This window comes from Podarcis melisellensis (assembly GCF_964234715.1).
Source record: "Podarcis melisellensis genome assembly, chromosome: 17".
NCBI lineage: Eukaryota > Metazoa > Chordata > Lepidosauria > Squamata > Lacertidae > Podarcis > Podarcis melisellensis.
Window position 1 is genome coordinate 18,461,322 of NC_138534.1, and position 21,051 is coordinate 18,482,372.

The 21,051-nt window shown below is 45.4% G+C and overlaps 1 protein-coding gene across 1 annotated transcript in view; it reads left to right on the forward strand.

Moving 5' to 3' along the window:
* The first annotated feature begins 713 nt into the window (after positions 1-713).
* The window catches only part of TEK (TEK receptor tyrosine kinase), a 47,889-nt gene continuing 27,551 nt past the window's right edge, over positions 714-21,051 (forward strand). The window contains exons 1-5 of the mRNA XM_081893840.1: positions 714-1,063; positions 14,810-15,121; positions 18,697-18,807; positions 19,242-19,394; positions 20,643-20,774. Coding sequence (XP_081749966.1) covers positions 991-1,063; positions 14,810-15,121; positions 18,697-18,807; positions 19,242-19,394; positions 20,643-20,774 — 781 coding nt within the window. The 5' untranslated portion in view covers positions 714-990. The remainder of the gene's footprint in view (positions 1,064-14,809; positions 15,122-18,696; positions 18,808-19,241; positions 19,395-20,642; positions 20,775-21,051) is intronic.

Genomic DNA, 21,051 nt, shown 5'->3' on the forward strand with positions numbered 1-21,051 from the left:
GTGGGGCCTGCCTGGTGTTTTTACATGAGCAGAATGTGTGCTTCTATTTAAAATGCATCTCTGGGTTATTTGTGGGGCATAGGAATTCGTTCTTTTTTCCCCAAAATATAGTCCGGCCCCCCACAAGGGTATCTTTGCTACATTGCTTTCTAAACAGTGTGAATGCTGATCTTACTTCTAAGGTGATGCACATCAAACCACTCTCCCCTCCCTCCCCTAGCCCTTAAAAAATCAATCTCACACATACACCCCACTCACTTTTTCCTCTCAGGTAGCTGAAAAGCTAAGAACTGCTAAGTATGGTGCCAGCTTTGCTCTTACAGAACCTGACCATCAATGAGAACCCTGGGGGATTCCAGATCAGGTTCTGGAGACTCGAATGACCCCTGAGAACCCAGAAGTTAGCCATTATAAACAGATAAATCAAGAAAACAAAAGGATTTTTTCCCCCTCTACCCCACCCTAAAAGCCTTTTATGGGGGCCTGAAAGTTTGAATAGTATCTCTGGGAGTAATTAGAAGAGGAGGTGGACTGGCACATTTTCACATACCACACATAGGCGGAGGGGCTTGTTATTCTCTTAATTCTTCCTATTAGAGGATGTCCCTATTGTTTCTGACAGCGCTGGCCGTGACCTGCTGGGGGTTCTCAAAGTGCAGTCCTCTTTCCCGCTCCCCAGAGCCGCAGATAAGTGTTTAGATGTAGGAGATGGATGGAGCTCGCAGAGAGCCTCTCGAATCCTGCTGATGCATAATGCCTTTAAGATCCTGCCTTTCCCCATCCTAATCTACAGAGGAAACAGGAAAAAGGAACTTAAAACTCCCTTTGCTTGCTCAGACAGCCACAGAGTTTTGTTCTAGCCCACTCTCGGTCTTGCAGTTAACTTGTTGCTTCCTGGGCCAGCGAGCATCGCACTGACGATGCAAGCAAAGAGCAACGACTAAGGGGTCTTTTACCACTGAAAGGGGCATCTGTTATTCCGTGAACTGGATGGATATACTTGGCAAAGCAGGGACTGTTTTGCCACTTCTGGTTTTCTGCGGGTTCAGCTTCATGCTTTCAGGTAAGACTCCTTCAGTTACTCGGGAGGGTCTGTCAGAGGATGTCAGTGAACTTCTGTAATGCACCAAGGAAGGGTCAGATTGCAAAATCTTTTCCCTTGTCTCTGTTGATCCTGGAATCGTCTGTTCATTGTGTTCCAGAGAAGTCACCCGGCTGTGTGCAGCTTGTTATGACGGAATCCTGCCTGTCACATTATTATTTTTTGAGAATTTGTTGCGGAGAGGGTGCAGGCAGATAACTTTGCAGGTGTTTGCTTGAGTCCAATAAACATTTTAAATTGGTGTAATAAATCTTTTTGATAATGATATTGATGACGATAATGCGACTGTTCCTAACTTGGTTCAGAGGTAGCACATCAACCGTCTGAGAATTTGCTTAGAAAAGGACTCCCAATTTTGTTCCCCGGGGCGCTTTGCAAATAAATTTGACACGCCTACAATATCAGGGTGTGTTTTTACTTTTGAAATCTCTCATTACATCCCTTTCACTTAGCGAATCTAGGCACTAATGGGGTAAAACATTGTTGTGATAGATGCATTTAATGTGAGTGCTTACATTACAAACGGATTTAAATCACTTCTTAATGGCAGAGTTAGCATCCATTGTTTATATAGATTTGTGAGAACTGCAAAGTATGGCATTTATTATAATTAGTGCTTGCCAATTAAACGCAAGCTTTTAATGCCTGGAGATGTTTTGCTACTTCAGTCAAAGATGATAGTGATACTTAAAATGAGAAAATGTAGCTCTTTCCTTTTCCTTTTTCTCTGTTCATCACAAGTATTGCTCACTTCCCTAATCTCCAGGCAGTCTTTCTACACTGCAACATTAAGGCTGCAATCCTAAACAAACTTGAGATGGGACCAATTTTATACTCACTCAGGAGTAAGTCCCATTGAATTCAATGTGGCTTTTTAAAAGAGCTGTTTATAGGGATGCACTGTAAGGAAAGCTTTGCGAAGCAAGGCAGGTGGAATAAGAAAAGTAGAGCGGAACTTGTGATAACTATCATGTTGACTTGGGTGGTCTGGGTTCAAATCCTCCATAGCCATGGATTCACTGGATGAGTTTATCCAATACATTTTTACTTATCTCACTGGTCCATCCGTACAATAGGAATAAGAGGAGCCCATTGCACAGTATGCTTGTGAGGGAAAATAAGAAGGGGAGGGAACAGTTGTTTTCACACGCCATCACTTATTGCTAACCATTTACACTGGAGGGTTGATGCCCAAATCATTGCCGTGTTTATGATATTTCTATTATGTTCTAGTCCCCTCTGTTAAAAAGAATACTTGTGCGTTGGTTCAGGAAATTTGAAAACCAGGTTGTAAAACATGCTATAAATAACATAAAGTTTGTGAATGAGTCTAGAGGTCACCTCCAAAAACTTTCTATTCACTTCTTTTGGGAGCAGCAAAATCTGTATCTGATGAACTGCTAGAACAGCCCTTCCCTAACTTGGCGCCCTCTAGATTTTGTTGGACTCCAATGGTCAGGAATGGTGGAATTTGTCATCTGGCGCCTGGTGGGCAAAGGCTTTAGAGTACTAGAACATCACCCCCACATTAGCTTCATTGAGCGTCAAGCACTTGAAGAGAAAACATGGCAGAAAAGTCCGTAACAAATGCTAACCTTCACACCTGTCTGAATACACAGTATGGCCTTTGTGTAAATATCTGTACAATGGGTACAATCCAAGAGAAAATGAGATGAATTTCAGCCCGTTAAAAATCAACAGGTTTAAATATGCCCGGCTCTTAGCTTGCAGCTTGCTTGGTGATTCACAAATGAGTTAGGAGAAGCTGCATCTAGAGAAGCCTCAAATTTATTCAGGCTAAAAAGTTGCTATTGAACAGACGAGAAAGCAGAGATCATAGGAAGCTTTGTGTCATATTAGGTTGTATGTTAAAACGTTACAGATGACCAGCTGCCAACACACAGAAATCCCATATGTCTGAACAGAGGTCAGTTTTTGAGAAAGGAAGTGCACTTTTTGAGACTCCATGGACAAGAGTGGTCAACTTCCACCAGGGAGAGCTGGGTTCGAATCCTGATCAGCAGCCATGAGGTTCATTGTGTTACCTTGGCCAATCACTGTGTCTTTCTCTCAGCCAAATGTACCATCTAGGGGTAGTGTGGTGATAAAAGCAGGGGGGAGGACACACCCCATTTTTCCCACTCGGTCCTCTTTGGAATAAATGGAGGTTTATTTAGTTTTTTTAAGCGAACTTAGCACACCTGCAGCTCTTTATATAAAACAACAACAGCTACTGTACCCCTTCTGCTCCCCCAGTGAGAATCTTTTCTCTTGTATGATGAGCAGCTGCCCTGAAGATACTTATTTTGGTAATTGTCCCATTGGCTCTGTCCTTGAAACCTCAACATTTAGCCCTTAAAATTACATAGGCATAGGTGGGAATGGGAGAGGAATGAAGGCAAGGAGAAACCCCAGCGCTGAAAACCCGCCAATCCACAAGGCTCAGCTGCTTTAGGTGTGTTATGTAGCCACACCCATCTCAATAGATCTGTCAGCTTTCCCGCTTTTGTTCAAGTGTGATATCATGTTTCCTGGGGCGAGCCGTGGAAGACAATGCGAATACGCCTTCCTTTAGATACAACAGGCGGAGTCCAGGAAAACAGTATTGACATTCCCCCTGAGCAGGAGAGGCAGGAGAGTCAATGGCAGAGCTTTTAAAACTCGCTTAACCTTGCCCCCAAGTGGTAGTGGGGAAGGAAAGAAGGGAGGAGGTCTGTTGCGGGTGTTGCCACAGCCGAGAAGGCGAAAATCAACTCCACCCTTGTTCCAAGGTGGGGACAAGGCCTCCGAGCACGGCTGCCAAAGAAATTGCTTTCCCTCCCTTTCCTTGTGTAACCCCATAGATCTGCCAAAAAAACTGCTGCTGTAGGCAATACACGAAGGAATGTTTTCCCCATTCCTACATAGGTGTAACTCCGATAAACAAAAATGCCCTTAAATGCCAAGTGAAGCCATTATGTGAAAGTAACAGAATGCAAAATCTACCAGCAGAGGTAAAGGTAAAGGGACCCCTGACCATTAGGTCCAGTCGTGGACGACTCTGGGGTTGCGGCGCTCATCTCGCTTTATTGGCCGAGGGAGCCGGCGTACAGCTTCCCGGTCATGTGGACAGCATGACTAAGCCGCTTCTGGCGAACCAGAGCAGCACACGGAAACACTGTTTATTTCCTTGCCGGAGCGGTACCTATTTATCTACTTGCACTTTGACGTCCTTTCGAACTGGTAGGTGGGCAGGAGCAGGGACCGAGCAACGGGAGCTCACCCCGTTGCGGATACTTGAACCACCGACCTTCTGATCAGCAAGTCCTAGGCCCTGTGGTTTAACCCATAACCCTACCCGCGTCGTGGTTTAAACTCCGTATGCCACGACATATAGCAATATTATTATTACTAGGATTTCTTATCTGCCTTTCACCATAAAGCTGCGTTCGAAATTAGCCAGGCGCCAGGCGCATTTTGCACCTGGCTGTCAACCACCTGCAACCAAGTGAAGATGCCTGGGTGCCAGGATAGTGCCTGGTGTCTCCACTATCTGGAGTCGCATGCCTGGGGATCCTAGGATCTGGACTATTTCCACATACAGTCAAATCTCGGTTTCCGAACGTAATCCGTTCCGGAAGACCGTTTGGCTTCCGAAATGTTCGACAATCGAGGCGCAGCTTCCGATTGGTTGCAAGAGCTTCCTGTACTCAAGTGGAAGCTACATCGGAAGTTCGGCTGCCGAAAAATGTTCGAAAACCGAAACATTTACTTCCAGGTTTTCTGCGTTTGGCAGCCAAAATGTACCAAAACGGAGGCGTTCAGAAACAGAGGTTTGACTGTACCAGCAACACATCCTGCAGAATTCTATCCCCTATATTTTATTGGCACAATCCGAATGAATTTTGCGAGCTAAAAAGTCATACAGTGGTACCTCGGGTTACATACACTTCAGGTTACATACGCTTCAGGTTACAGACTCCGCTAACCCAGAAATAGTGCTTTAGGTTAAGAACTTTGCTTCAGGATGAGAACAGAAATCGTGCTCTGGCAGCGCTGCGGCAGCAGGAGGCCTCATTAGCTAAAGTGGTGCTTCAGTTTAAGAACAGTTTCAGGTTAAGTACAGACCTCCGGAATGAATTAAGTACTTAACCTGAGGTACCACTGTATTGAGAAATACAACTTTCTAGCCGTCCGGCCTCAAAATGGCAACGAGGCATTCCGTTTTGGCAACCATAACCTTGGTTTAAGGAGGCATTTGGCGCCTAGCTTATATATCTGAATTTCTAACCCTGCCATAAAGTCCCATGATGTTCCAGGGAAGGTTTCAACAATGTAAATATACATTTGAAAATCAGTTTAAAAATGTACACACACACAAATAACAATCAGAATAAGAGAGCGTGGCTTAAAAATGCCTTTCTTGGGTGTCCCAAGTTAAGCAAAAGAGGTGGGCATTCAGCATATGACAAAAGCTATGCAATTGCATTACCAGGCACAGCTCTGTGAAAAAAGAAATTCCACAGCTTAGGGGCTGCCACAGAGACCGCCCTCTGCCCACCTCAACCCTCTCTCACATTTCAACAACATTTGCTTCCTGTATTTGATAGTGGTGGGAGAATTAGGAAGGCAAGGGACCAGAAGTTGTGACTAAGCAAAAACAGTTACACTTTAGCCATCTTCGTAAATGAATTACGTGAACGCAAAAGGTAAAGGTAAAAGACCCCTGGACAGTTAAGTCCAGTCAAAGGCGACTATGGGGTTGCGGCGCTCATCTTGCTTTCAGGCCGAGGGAGCCGGTGTTTGTCCGCAGACAGCTTTCTGGGTCATGTGGCCAGCAGAACTAAACCACTTGTGACGCAATGGGACACTATGATGGAAAGCAGAGCACACGGAAACGCCATTTACCTTCCCGCTGCAGTGGTACCTATTTATCTATTCGCACTGGCGTGCTTTTGAACTGCTAGGTTGACAGGAGCTGGGGCAGAGCAACGGGAGCTCACTCTGTTGCGTGGATTTGAACCGCCAACCTTCTGATCAGCAAGCCCAAGAGGCTCACTGGGCAGTCATGCCCCATGCATTGGATATATGGACCTCTGTATGTGCAGCTCTTTGTGCATAGGCTTTTGTACAAGTCTTGCACCATCGGTGCTCCAGCTTCCACCAAATATTTCATGTACAGAAAGGTCTGTATTAACAAGTTTCCCTGCTCAGTTGTCCACACTCAACACACAGCTTTTGGGGGGCAGGAAAGCCACGCAACACCAGGGAAAGGCAGACCCATGGTGCATTGCATGTCAGCTCCCTCGCACATTTAACACAACAAGGCAGCTTATCTTTCAGCCTGATCTTAAACCTGCTTACAGAGAAGTACAGTATACACCACTGTGTTCACCAAGACTTACTTCCTAGTAAATGTGCATAGCATTGTAGCCTTAGACAAAACAACAGCAGACTGGGCAAACAGACTGGGCAAACTATGACTCAGATAGACACCCTTGCACAATATATTCATATTGCATATCCCTATTTTATAACGGTACAGTGGTACCTCAGGTTACATACACTTCAGGTTACAGACACTTCAGGTTCCAGACTCCGCTCACCCAGAAATAGTACCTTGTGTTAAGAACTTTGCTTCAGGATGAGAACAGAAATCGTGCTCCGGCGGCGCGGCAGCAGCGGGAGGCCCCATTAGCTAAAGTGGTGCTTCAGGTTAAGAACAGTTTCAGGTTAAGTACGGACCTCTGGAACGAATTAAGTACTTAATCCGAGGTACCACTGTATATGCCATTTTGAAAAAATAGTATGCAACGTTTTCCCTCCTCAGAAAATGTTAAATAAGTTTTTCGAAATCTCCACATGTCACAAGGCTATTGGACAAGCAATTCTCTCTTAATTTTGCTCAGGGTCGCAAAAGCACCACAGCCCCATGGGTAGGGGGGGTTCAAACAAGATGTTAGTAAATTTAACAAATGCATGGGGGCAGGGGTCACAGAGCTGCATGGCCCTAGGCCTTCTCTCACCAGGCACAATGAGAAAGTCCCCCAACAGTTGCCCACACATATGGCTAACAACCAAAGGGAATCTGTGTGTGAAATTATGCACAGAGCCCCCCTCCCACACCCTCCAAATGCATGATGGGTAAGGGCACCACTAGCCTAGGTGGTTCCTCAAGCCCCCTCATGCGTTCTTTCGATGCGTGATACGCAGTTTTTGACAGTGGCTTTACACCTCCTCCCTTGGGAAGTTAGCAATGGGTATTGTCTTGCTTGCTTCAAAATGTGGTAAGCTAGCCCTACTGTATTTGGGAGACCACCCTGCATATTCTGTTGGGTGAAGCCCAGGACATATGGTCCACAGCCCTGTCCTCCTGAGGGACGCAGGTGGTGCTGTGTTCTAAACCACCAAGCCTCTTGGGCTTCCCAATCAGAAGGTTGACGGTTTGAATCCCCGCGACGGAGTGAGCTCCCGTTGCTCTGTCCCTGCTCCTGCCAACCTAACAGTCCGAAAGCACGCCAGTGCAAGTAGTTAAATAGGTACCATGGTAGCGGGAAGGTAAACAACGTTTCCGTGTGCTCTGGTTTCCGTCACGGTGTCCCATTGTGCCTGAAGCGGTTTAGTCATGCTGGCCACATGACCCAGAAAGCTGTCTGTGGACAAACACCAGCTCCCTCGGCGTATAGAGGGAGATGAGTGTGCAACCCCAGAGTTGTCCGCGACTGGACCTAACAGTCAGGGGTACCTTTACCTTTACCCTTTTCAAATACAGTTTGATGGGCGTTTCCCGTTTCAAATTGGTTAATCTTAAAGGTGTCACTCAAAACTGTTAACACGGGACTCCCTAAACATTCCTGTATCGAAATTTTGCTTGTAACTTACTTAAAACCTTGATCGTTACCCTAAGTGGTGATACGTTACAAAAACCAAACCTTTGACTGGACTTAACTGTCCAGGGGTCCTTTACCTTTACCTTTTTACCTCCTGACAGCACCACTTAAAGTATAGGTTGATTCATTGCTATTTTTCTAGAAAAAGAGGTGCCGGAACCAGTGGCGTCGCCTTGGGAAGGCCAGAGGGGCAGTGGCCAAGGGTACATTTGTAGGGGCATATTTTACTCTTTGCTGCCCTGCCAGTCCCACGCCACTTTGCAATGCCGCAGGGCTGGCTGAGGAGGATGCGACAAGCATGTGCCCTCCCTCATCTGGGTGCATGCCTGTTGCAACCTTCTCCCACAGCTTTTCAGCATCACAAGGCAGCATGAGTGTGCCCTTTGGGTGCATGTGAGTTGTGCTCACCAAGGCCTGTGGGCGGAAAGGGGCGCAGCGTGGCCCCACTTGGTGGGGGCGGCCAGTGGCAGCGTTGGCTGGGCAGGGGCTCCATTCACCCTCCACACTCTGAGCCCTGCCACCTGGGTACGCACACACCCCTGGGCACATGGTAGGTGCCCACAATGCCCACATGCCACTGGGCAAAACTCACTACAATCACCTTCCTTGTTCTCTTATAATGGTAATGGTGCCCACCTGAGAGATGACGGAAATGCATTCAGGTGAGTTCCAGGTGAAAAGAAGGCCTGATTGGTCTCTTCAGTGGACAGCAACCATATGAGAATAATCATACTCCAATTTTCTGGATCATGGATTGGCTATATTATCTACATATTGACAAAGTGGCAGAAGAATACCTTTTTCAGATTGGCTCAGACAACTGTATCTGTTGGGGGGATTTGAATATTCACTGAAGGGGTTCTCAACCAGCCCATGCAAGAGTTTCTTTTCAAGTAATAGTAATAATAATAATAATAATAATAATAATAATAATAATAATAATAATAATATATTATTTCTACCCCGCTCATCTGGCTGGGTTTCCCCAGCCACTCTGGGCAGCTTCCAACAGAAGATTAAAAATACATTAAACCATCAGTCATTAAAAACTTCCCTAAACAGGGCTGCCTTCAGGTGTCTTCTAAATGTCATGTAGTTGTTTATTTCTTTGACATCTGGTGGGAGGGCGTTCCACAGGGCGGCGCCACTACCGAGAAGGCCCTCTACCTGGTTCCCTGTAACTTTGCTTCTCTCAGTGAGGGAACCACCAGAAGCCCCTCGTCGCTGGACCTCAGTATCCGGGCTGAACAATGGGGGTGGAGATGCTCCTTCAGGTATACAGGACCAAAGCCATTCAGTTCCGCGCCAACACTTTGAATTATGCTCAGAAACGTACTGGGAGCCAATGCAGGTCTTCCTAACAGGTGTTATATGGTCTCGGCAGCCGCTCCCAGGCACCAGTCTAGCTGCTGCATTGTGGATTAGTTGTAGTTTCCGGGTCACCTTCAAAGGTAGCCCCACGTAGAGCGTGTTGCAGTAGTCCAAGCAGGAGATAACCAGAGCATGCACCATTCTGGTGAGACAGTGCGCAGACAGATAAGGTCTCAGCCTGCGTACCAGATGGAGCTGGTAGACAGCTGCCCTGGACACAGAATTGACCTGCGCCTCCCTGGACAGCTGCAAGTCCAAAATGACTCTTGGGCTGCACACCTGGTCCTTCAGGGGCACAGTTGCCCCGTTCAGGACCAGGGAGTCCTAAATCTCACTGGTTACTCAGTTTTGTGGCCTTCCAGTGCCTTAATTGTGGTGCTACAGCAAAAATGCCTGGTAGGTCTCCCTACACAACAATTCACGTGTATTTTACATGGAAAAGTTAATGTGAATTATTGTCTTGCATTGATTTTATATGCACGCCCAGATTGGGAGTATCATGCCCAAGTTCAAACAATTGTATCCATGAAAATAGGGGTGGGGGGGCCTGTGACCCTCCATATGTTGGACTACATGTCCCATCAGTCCCAGCCGGCATGGCCTGTGGTTTGGAATGATGGGATTTGTGATGCAACAACATTTACTTGAACATGAACTGATGCTTCAAAAAGTGACCGAAACCCTCCCCTCTCAGTGACACCCGTGAGACTTAGGCAAGTCACGTTTAGATAAAGTAATGCGTAGCAATCATTCTCTAATTTTATGAGGTACAAGGTAAAGCCACATTGATTTCCAGTAACAATTTCCAGTACACAAAAGTACCTAAAAGCCTAGAAAGCAAAACAATACCAAGAGAGGAAAAATATAGCATGCAAAAGGAACTAAGAGCAAAAGGAAATGCTGTTTGCAACCTTGCTCTACTTTGCAAAATCAAGAGGCTACACAAGAGGCGAGCTAAGTAGGGAACTGTTTCAATGGGGGAAAATAATAATTTAAAAGCCCTGTCTATTATCTCTCTTGGAAAGTACACGGTGAGTTGTAATCTGTTCCGCCTTCCATACGAAGCTGATAGGGAGGAAATGTGCAGTTAGAAAGGAAACTTAATGATTATTCTGTGAAAACATGTCAACAGTTTCTTAGGCAGCATGATTGAGTTCCATAATTTTATTTTGTGAGTTGCACGTGCGCGCATTCACACGCACACATTTTTTTTTCCTGGCTGGGATATTTTCTGAGCTTAAGCTATTTTCACACTGTAGGAAATTGGTGAACATATGGGCAATGCTCTCCATTATTAATAGGGAATACTGCTTGACCAAGCATTGGCAGTTTGTCCCTGGTATTCAAATAGAGGGGCATAGGCATGGTTCTCTCATTTGGTCTCCAGAATTACCTGCCGACAAAGTGAACTGGTGTGTGAATCAATCGGCCAGGTTTTCTGTGACCGAATGCCTCAGCTCTGCCAATCCCAAATACGGTACTTCCTAGGAAGTGAGCAGAACATGTGGGCATACTGAGACAGAAACGGAGTCAGCAATCTCTTTGGGTGGGGGACATCGTCGTGTGTTCTGGAACTGGAAGACAAAAAGAGTGGCAAATTATACTTCGAGAAGCAAGTGGTTTTCATATAGCGCCACAATATGTGTGGAACATGGAACCTCAACAAGGGGATCAAGGTCAAAGTGCTAAAACTGGATAATGGCCTTGAATCTAGGTATTCAGTGAACTGGGTTTACAAGGACAAGATATATATAGATATAGATATAGTGTGTGTGTGTATGTGCGTGTGCACACGCACCTCATAAAAAGGGACATGGGTGGCGCTGTGGTCTAAACCACTGAGCCTCTTGGGCTTGCTAACTGGAAGGTTGGCAGTTTGAATTCCCACAACCGAGTGAGCTCCCATTGCTCTGTCCCAGCTCCAGCCAACCTAGCAGTTCGAAAGCACACCAGTGCAAGTAGATAAATAGGTACCACTGTGGCAAGAAGGTAAACGGCATTTCCATGCGCTCTGGTTTCCATCACGGAGTCCCATTACGCCAGAAGCAGTTTAGTCCTGCTGGCCACATGACCCAGAAAGCTGTCTATTGACAAACGCTGGCTCCCTCGGCCTGAAAGCGAGATGAGCGTCACAACCCCATAGTCACCTTTGACTGGACTTAACCGCCCAGGGGTCCTTTAATACTGTATAATAATTTATTGTTTATACCCCACCCATCTGGCTGAGTTTCCCCAGCCACTCTGGGCAGCTCCCAATCAAGTATTAAAAAGAATGCAGCGTTAAATGTTAAAAACTTCCCTGAACAGGGCTGCCTTCAGATGTCTTTTAAAGATAGGATAGATACTTATTTCCTTCACATCTGAAGGGAGGGTGTTCCGCAGGGTGGGCGCCACTACCGAGAAGGCCCTCTGCCTGGTTCCCTGTAACCTCACTTCTCGCAATGAGGGAACCGCCAGAAGGCCCTCAGCGCTGGATCTCAGTGTCCGGGCTGAACGTTGGGGGTGGAGATGCTCCTTCAGGTATACTGGGCTGAGGCCGTTTAGGGCTTTAAAGGTCAGCACCAACACTTTGAATTGTGCTCAGAAACGTACTGGGAGCCAATGCAGATCTCTCAGGAACGGTGTTATGTGGTCCCGCCTTTACCTTTACCTTGTACCTCATAAAATTGTTTCATCAGGTAAGATGTGTAGCTGTGGCATGATCTCAAGTGTGATTCCAGTATTATTATCAAGCTGTGGTGCAGACCCTCCGAGTGTCCTTTTCCAGGCACAGGCCCAGATTTACAGAAGCCGACCATGTTTCTGATTTGATCCCAGGGTGTCACGCTTTTCCTTAGGACATCCCTATTTTCATCAGAGAAATGTTGGAGGATATGGAGGTGGTTGGACTCTTTCATTCAAATCCTTATTCCTCAAGTGGCAAGTTGTCTTCATAGAGAGGTGAAAGGACAGAAAGAACGGCTGGTATCAAAAGTCTGCTTGAAGGAGACACAGAGGAACTTCAGCATTTTGGAGACAGTTGTCTCCTAGCTCTCCCTGTGGGTTTGTTCTGAATTCAGGTCGTTTTCCTCCACGTTCCTGATAAAATCCCAACGCTCAAAACATATGGGATAAATGAATGAGTAGGACACCAAATGATGTGTCTGAGCTTGCTAGCTTGCTGAAGTGAAATCAAGGTATTAAAGCAAGACTGCTGCCTTGGAAGCCCCCTAAAGAAGAGTTTGGATATGATATCCCGCTTTATCACTACCCTAAGAGTCACAAAGCAGCTAACAATCTCCTTTCCCTTCCTCCCCCACAACAAACACTCTGTGAGGTGAGTGAGGCTGAGAGCCTTCAGAGAAGTGTGACTAGCCCAAGGTCACCCAGCAGCTGCATGTGGAGGAGCAGGGAATCGAACCCAGTTCACCAGATTACGAGTCTACCACTCTTAACCACTACACCACACTGGCTCTCAGTGATGGTATCTTTCCCATGGGCATTAGAGTGGCATTGAGCATTTAAAGTTGCAAGCTTTTTAAGAGTGTGGAGTCTGGAGCAGGAGAGATACGCACAATGCACTTCAGTGCTCTCAGGTCAACATATTTTAATGAAGTGTGTTAAAACAGCAGCCTGCTAAACAGCTGTGTCATGTGCACAAATATATACAGTCGTACCAGTTTGCAAACGTTCTTTGCAAACCAAATATCTGACGTGGCTTCCACAGCTTCCAACTGGCTACAGGAGCTTCCTGCATCCACTCGGAAGCCGTGCCTTGGTTTCTGAACATTTCGGAAGTCGAACGGACTTCCGGAACAGATTTCATTCGACTTCCGAGGTGCCACTGTATTTCAGCTTTAGCTTTTTTGCAGCATGGCTATACAATGATTGGGAAAGTTTCAACTCTTGAAGGTTTTTTTGCCTGAGATGCAATTCAGAAGGGCACATTAACCCTGTAAGAAAGGAAGGAAATGTTTTATTGCAGGCTGGACTATGGTTACATTAACGAGGTGTTAACTGTGCTTGCAACGAACCATTTGCACACTGTAGGGTTCATTTTAGAGGCTCGGTGAGAGCCAGGGCGCTCCTCACATCGTTGCAGCTTGACTTATCCCTGGGGGGCGGGGGAAGCCAGCTGGCAATTTGGCACACAGGAACTCCCCAGCTTTAGCCAAATGCAGCAGGAGCCAGGGAGCTCCCCAAATCGTTGCCACTCATCCGAGGGCAGGGAAGAAGAGAGGTAATGCCACATGCTGGAACACCTTCCTCTTGGCAGCAGAAGCAGCGGGACTACCTGATTGGAAGGTTGGCAGTTTGAATCCCTGTGACAGTGAGCTCCTGTGGCTCTGTCCCAGCTCCTGCCAACCTAGCAGTTCGAAAGCACACCAGTGCAAGTAGATAAATAGGTACCGTTGCAGTGGGAAGGTAAACGGCATTTCCGTGCACTCTGGTTTCCATCACAGAGTCCCATTGCGTCAGAAGTGTTTTAGTCCTGCTGGCCACGTGACCTGGAAAGCTGTTTGTGAACAAATGCTGGCTCCCTCCGCCTGAAAGCGAGATGAGCGCCACAACCCCATAGTTGTCTTTGGCTGGACTTAACCATCCAGGGGTCCTTTACCTTTTACCTTTTTTACCTTTCAGATGCCACAAGGGCAAATATATTGAATCTTCCCCTTTCATTTGCTAATCCATCCTGAATTTGCCCCATTGCTAGTAAATAGTAGGAATAAACCAGCAGCAAAGAAGACTTTAAGAGACGTGACTTCAATAAAAGAAGTATTTCCATTAACTTATGATGAGAGGCATTTCTTTAAGCGATCATTTCTCTAGAAAGCATTAATATATTAATTGACTATGCATGTTCTTTTCCGAAGGCTTTTTTTGTCCATTAGGTAATGCATAGCTATCTGTTCAAAGAGTATGATTGTGACAATCTCATTGGGAGTGGCCAGTATAAGTGTGTTTCAATGTGCTCCAGTGGAAAAACGCTGATACATAAATGTGCCCTGCTCCCTTTGATAGAGAGCCAAAGTGCACATGTTAAAAACCTATAGTAAGCTCTGGCTTTATTCATATTCTGCATCTTAGCGCATTACTTCTATAACTCAGGAAGCTCTTTGAAAACTTGACCACACTTAGTAGGCCTATGGAGGGTCCACTGTGCATACGCAGAGCGCAGCTGACTCTAAACTTAAAGGTGAAACCAAAGAGTAATCACATACTTTGCTACTACCAGTGCATTCAAAATCACATATTAGCTGGAAGCACACTTGACATACCTTGCTGGAGCAGAGCAGGATCTCTCCAGAAACAACCTCAATTAACACAGACATTGCAGCAGAAGCCGACTGTGCACAGTGCTGATTGGCATGTACCTGTGATGTTCTCAAGAAAGTTTCGCCAGAACTGGAGCTGTTTGGCAGCTTGGTTAGAGAACGGACAGTGCTTTGAAAATTAATAACAACCAGCTTTCCCCTTTCTTTGCCAGGTAATGTGGAAGGAGCATTTGACTTGATACTGATCAATTCCCTCCCTACCGTGGCTGATTCAGAGACATCGCTGACCTGCATCACCTCGAGATGGCGTTCTCGGGACTCGATCACCATTGGGAGAGACTATGAGGCCTTGATGGGCCAGCACCCGTACCCCCTGGCCGTGGCTGAAGACGAGGCGAGAGGGGCAGCCAAGAAAGTGGTATGGCCAAGGGAAAAATCCGGAGAAAGCATTGGAGCGTATTTCTGTGAAGGAAAATTCAAAGAGAAAGCGATGAGGGTACATACGATGAAGATGCAACAAACAGGTACCTTATGCATTTGCAAAAAAAGGTGTGTCATGCTTGAAAATAGACTCTAAATAGATAACCGTAGTTATCCACAGGCAAATATTAATTCTAAGTAGGATAAGTTGCTTCTCGTGGTACTTTTGAAGAGTACCAGTTTAGCTTTGGGGTGGGAATGGTGCATTTTATCAAGGGCTGGAGGCCTAGCCTTGACTGCTAGCCCATAGCTCAGTTGGTTAGATCATGGTGCTGGTAACACCAAGGTTGCAGGTTTGGTCCCCATTTGGGGCACCTGCATATTCCTGCAAGCTTATTTCCCTGAATTTGCATATTCAGATTTGCTGGACCCAGCTGGAGCATCTAACAGTCTGAACAAAGAGGCATAGACCTAGGCTCTCATCTAAAACAGAGAGACCAAGACTTTGAACTTTAAATTTGTAGCGGAGAGACTGAGAGACAGGGAAGGATGTATCCTCCAACATTTCTCCAATGAAAATAGGGACATCCTAAGGAAAAGTGGGACCTTCCTGGAGCAAATCAGATGGATAATACACAGTCCTCCTCTACTCAGAAATTAGTTCAATTGAGTCAAATGGGGCTTACTCCCAGGTAAGTGGCAAAAGAATTGCAGCCTGGGTATTGGAAGACCAGACAAATCTTTAGACCGAGTCATCCCTAGACATTAAATTATAGGAGCTAGCAAATGGAAATGGATGTGATCAACACGAGCTCATCAAAGGTCTATGATAAATTAAAAGTTTTGAAGTAGAAGAGTTCTGAAACTTCCTGGAACCCTTGACAAAACTAAGTAGCTGGAAACCCTTTTCAGTTGTTGGAGTATTATGAAAAGCTTTGTTTCTGTGCTCCTTTGAAAGTTTTGGGCATGTTTCGGCATGGACTGCATACTACGTTAATTATTATTTTTTTCAAAAGGACAACAGCCCATCCTCCAGATTTTTTATCAGAGCAGACAAAGCTTTCCTTGTTAGTTTTCTCGAAACAGACAAGGAATTGTGTGTGTAGCTGAATGTCTTAATGTTTAGGACCAGAATAGAACCTCAGAATGATCTCGCTCTTCTAGCCTGAAAAAGACATCTTGCCATGTGTTCCAGGGGCCATTTGTCACACATCTGTTTTCTCCCCAGTAGAGTCTTCTGTGTTATATGTCCTTCCCATGGCCGTTCAGCAAATATATATATAAATTAATGGTACTTTGGAAGTGACATGTCGTTGATTTGATTTAGCCCCATCATGTCAGCCAAAACCAGGCGAGCTTATCCCAAGTTTGCAAAGTGTGGAAAGTCCTATTCAGGCACTCCCATGATGAGGGACAAGGAGATCCACACACCCTTTGTCATCTGCTCTGCAAGAGGCTGGGATCACATTGGCAGCAAGGAGCACTGAATACTTCTGCAGGTTCCTCGCACGATGGTTCCAAACATCTGCCTCCAGCTCGTTGATGAGCAAATATGATAATAAAAAAGAAAATCACAAACTGATTGCCAGGGGACTGCCATCGGAACAGGGAAAGGAAGCAGAGGGGCAGTTGGGTTACAGAGAACCTCCGAAAATCTTGCGAAGCAGTTCCTCTTCCTGTGGTGGGGAAAGCCCCACCTCCAGTGGGGAAGGGACCAGAGGATGCTGGTGGGAGCCCCAGCGCCGCACCTTGTCGGTCTGAGGGTGGGGAAAGCCAGACCTCTGGGGTAAAGGAGGGGAAAGGGCTAGAGGATGCTCAGCACCGCTCCTGGCCAAGCCGGCCAGGAGGGGAGCACACCTCTTCCATCGCCCACCTTGCACAGAGGTGTAAAATGCAAAGAAGAAAGGAAAAGGCTGGGGGGTGACTAAGCTGTTATGTTGGGGGAGGACCCAGAAACGACCACTCCCAGATTCTGTTAGCGATTGAGGCAGACATGAACTTGTGGTTCTGCACTGTAAATAGTTTTGCACCAAAATAAAACCTGTAAAAGACAGGTCGGAGTTCTGACTGGTTACTCGCGAGCAACCACCATTGCCATCTGACACTGATGAAGAAACGTGTAGACTTAAGACTGGGAGAACAGAAAACTGGGAGAGACCAGAATTGACACCTGTGCCCATCCCTATTTGGTGGTGATGGAAAAAGGCATCTTTGCCCATTATCCCGGAGAACAGCTGCTACTCAGAGTGGATAACAATTCATGTCCCTTCAATAACTCACTCACTCAGTCTTTATTATGGTTCAGAGACCTAACAAATCATTACAAAACAATACACAATTCATACAGCCTACCTCCAGGTTAAACAAGCATTTTGTTTAGAATATATGGCTCATTTGATCTTGCAACCACCGATAAAAACTTTGCCACTGTTAATGTTCTAACATTTGTCCGGTCTTCCAGTAGGAACCTGACATAGTGAGCCCCTGATGGTCCCAGGAAAAGTACCAGCAAGGGTAGTATCAGTTCAGCCCTGGCCTGCTCATACTTTGCACAATGCAATAAAATATGTTTTATGGAATCGATGTCTTGAGCACACGAGCAAAGTCTGTCCTAGTAGGGAGCTCCTCTCAACCTGCCATCCAACACTGCAGAAGAAAAGACCTTTAATCTGGCTTTGGTAAAAAGCCTTCGATAGTTTGGTACTGTCAGGTTTTTAATGTAAGATGTTAACTTAAAGACATACCCATATTGAACTCCTACTGCCAGCAGACTACAGACTGCGTGTGATCGTGATCGCAAGTCACTGTGTGCATTACTTCAATAACAGCAGGTGCATTTGAAATAAATAGAGGCGGCAAAGAAACTGCTTCTGAAACAAGCAGGGGTGTTTTGGCACCACCGTTTCAAGGCAAGGGGAGGAGTAACGGTTGGGAAAGCCAACTCCAGCGAAATTTCATTGTGCACGGAAGTGCTTGTGTATATACCTCAAGGAACCTTTGTATCCTTGGCCAAGATGCTAATCGACATGTGATGCAAACAGCCCTCTGCTCCAAAGCCCAGTTATTGTTCCTCTCTGAATAGTGAGTTCCAGGCCATTTGTAAACTAATGAATTAACTCAAATATAGGCCACGAGCTAAAAATACGTTGGAACAGAGCCCACTAAAGAAGGTGGATTCCTTTCCAGTCCAACAATACTGTGAACCCAAGAGTTTGCAGATAAACTAAACAACACCTACAAAAGGACTAGGGCTTTGGGGTGGCTGGTTTGATGGGTGGGACTCAAGGAAGCCAAAAAGAAACATGTTTTATTCCAAAGTAATTTTTTTGTTAAAAAAACTAACTAACTCCAAACAGCCTTCATAGATGAACCCTGCAAGGCTGGCTTGTGGAATCATTTGCAACAAACTTGTTTATCTTTTCTGCTGCTCATTGCCAAAGTATTCATTGTTGTTATGCTTCCGCCCCCGCCCCCCTTTCTGGAGGGTTTATATGAGTTTCCAAAAGAGAGAGCAAGCTATGAATTGAGTTGCCTCATCTTTACACATTTAGATTGCTCCCCCAGTATATCACATTTCCACCTTCTGTTCTGAAGGACTAGCAAAGAGGTAAAGTTTATTAGAGCGAATCCACATTTCATTCAAACCTTTACCCCCCCACCCTTTATTTTTTCATTTTAGCTACCTTTCTTCCAGTGGCTTTAACCATTACCACAAACCGCGGAGAACCTGTGGACATTCCCTTCATCAGAAAGGTTGTTAAGGAAGAAGATGCAGTTATCTATAAAAATGGTATCTACCTTTTTTTCCTGCTTTTATGGTTAACACGTAAGCACCTGTGTTGATATGACGCAGGGTTCAGTCTATGATCTGAGAAGACTCCTAGGTGGCCTCTTATTAAGGGTTCCTCAGGTGTCATCAGGTGTGGGAAAGGAGCAGGTGTATTGAAAATGATGAATTATGAGTGCATGTCTTAGAAAGGAGAGGCACTCCTTTGCTGGGTAAGTGTCTGAAATGAGCCTCTTATCTCTCTTGATATCTTGATTGTTGCTAGTTGAATGTGTGCTCTTGAAAAGTTTATCTTATGGGAAATCTCGTGTCTGAGGTATGAGGCACCCTGAAGTCCTTCAGAGAGTCCTCACTCCTCTCCTTTAACCTGGCAAGCCCTTTTCCTCTGTCGATCTTCTCGTCAGTTATGTTTTTATGGGCTCTTCTCTCCACTACAGGTTCTTTCATATCTTCTGTCCTCAGGCACGAAGTCCCAGAAGTGCTAAAAGTGTCCTTGCAGAATGACCAGACTCAAGATTCAGCAGTGTACTCTGTCAGATACATAGGAGGAAGCCACTTCACTTCAGCTTATACTAGGCTGATAGTAAGAAGTAAGATTTGATCCGCTTCTTCTTAAGTTAAAACTACAGACAGAAAGCCTTGGACTTGTGCACACAGAGGGCCTTCTTGGTAGTGGCGCCTGCCCTGTGCAATGCCCTCCCATCAGATGTCAAGGAAATAAACAACTACCTGACTTTTAGAAGACATCTGAAAACAACCCTATTTAGGGAAGTTTTTAATGTTTGATGTTTTATCACTTTATTATTATTATTATTATTCTTTTGGGAGCTGCCCAGAGTGGCTGGGGAAACCCAGCCAGATAGGCGAGGTATAAATAATAAATACTAAATTATTATTATTATTATTATTATTATTACACAAAGAGTTGGATCAGGACTTAGTTGTGCTTAGAGCAGACCCACTGAAATTAACGGGGCTGACATTTAGTTACGAGCAAAGTTATGTGTTTATTTATTTAATTCAACTTTTAAACTTCCCTTCGTCCGATCCAAATCCCAGGGCGATTTGGTTAAATACTAGTTAAAACACAGCAAGGTAGAAACGATGAAGCGACAACCCAGAATTTAAAGGAAAAGGGGGAATAAAAGCTAGCATAGCTGATTCTCCAGCTGCTGCTATAGCTTTTGTAATAATGGTAGTAGGTTTCTTAGATGGAGAGCTGGAGGAGTGTAGAACTGGTATGCTGCCAGGTGAGGGAAATGGGGTACAGGTGGATCCAATTTTGTAACTTGCATGGCAAAGGAGCAAGTGATGGTTTGCAGAAAAAAGCCGAAACGTCAAAGTTCTCTCTTTATTTTTACCGAAACCGTGTAGCAGGGGAGGCACAACTGATAGAATACAACAAGGCCAAGTTTAAATGGACAGGAAAAACCATGCTTGCTGGTTTGTTCTGTCACGTGTTCTTTCAATTTGTATGCCATTCCTCCCCCCAAAAAAATAAACCCAAAGTCACACATGTTTAAGGGGGGGACACAGCTGTAAACAGTTCCGAAGGAAACGTACGTGTAAGGAACTGTTCTTTCTGAATGCTTAATCAATATTTAAAAACAAACAGCAGAACACAACAGGGTTGATCTCAGAACACATCAACACCATAAATTTAAAACACATTTAAAAGTACTCCTAGCAGAGGAGGAAACAGAGCAGCGCTGGGTGGTGCTGTAGAAGCTTTTACATGAGACACCTGTTAAAAAAACCACAAACACCCACAGAGTGCTGTATTTGGCTCAGGATCTCTGTATTATTTCCCTCACTGACTCTGACACTTTTCCACGAAGGGTGTGCATCTCAAAAATGGGGGCCCGACTGTAGCTCTCACTGCCCGGAGTGCAAGAACAACGGCATCTGCCATGAAGATACTGGGGAGTGCATTTGCCCCCCTGGATTCATGGGGAAAACGTGCGAAAAGGGTAAGAGACGCCGCAACATTCAAAAATGAAAGCATACGCTGCAGATAAAATCTTCCTTTCTCAAAAGTACAGTGGCACCTTGGTTCTCAAGCTTAATCCGTTCCGGAAGTCTGTTCCAAAGCCAAAGCATTCCAAAACCAAGGCACACTTTCCCATAGAAAGTAATGCATAACAGATTAATCCGTTCCAGACTTTTTAAAAACAACCCCTAAAACAGCCATTTAACATGAATTTTACCATCTATACGAGACCATTGATCCATAAAATGAAAGCAATA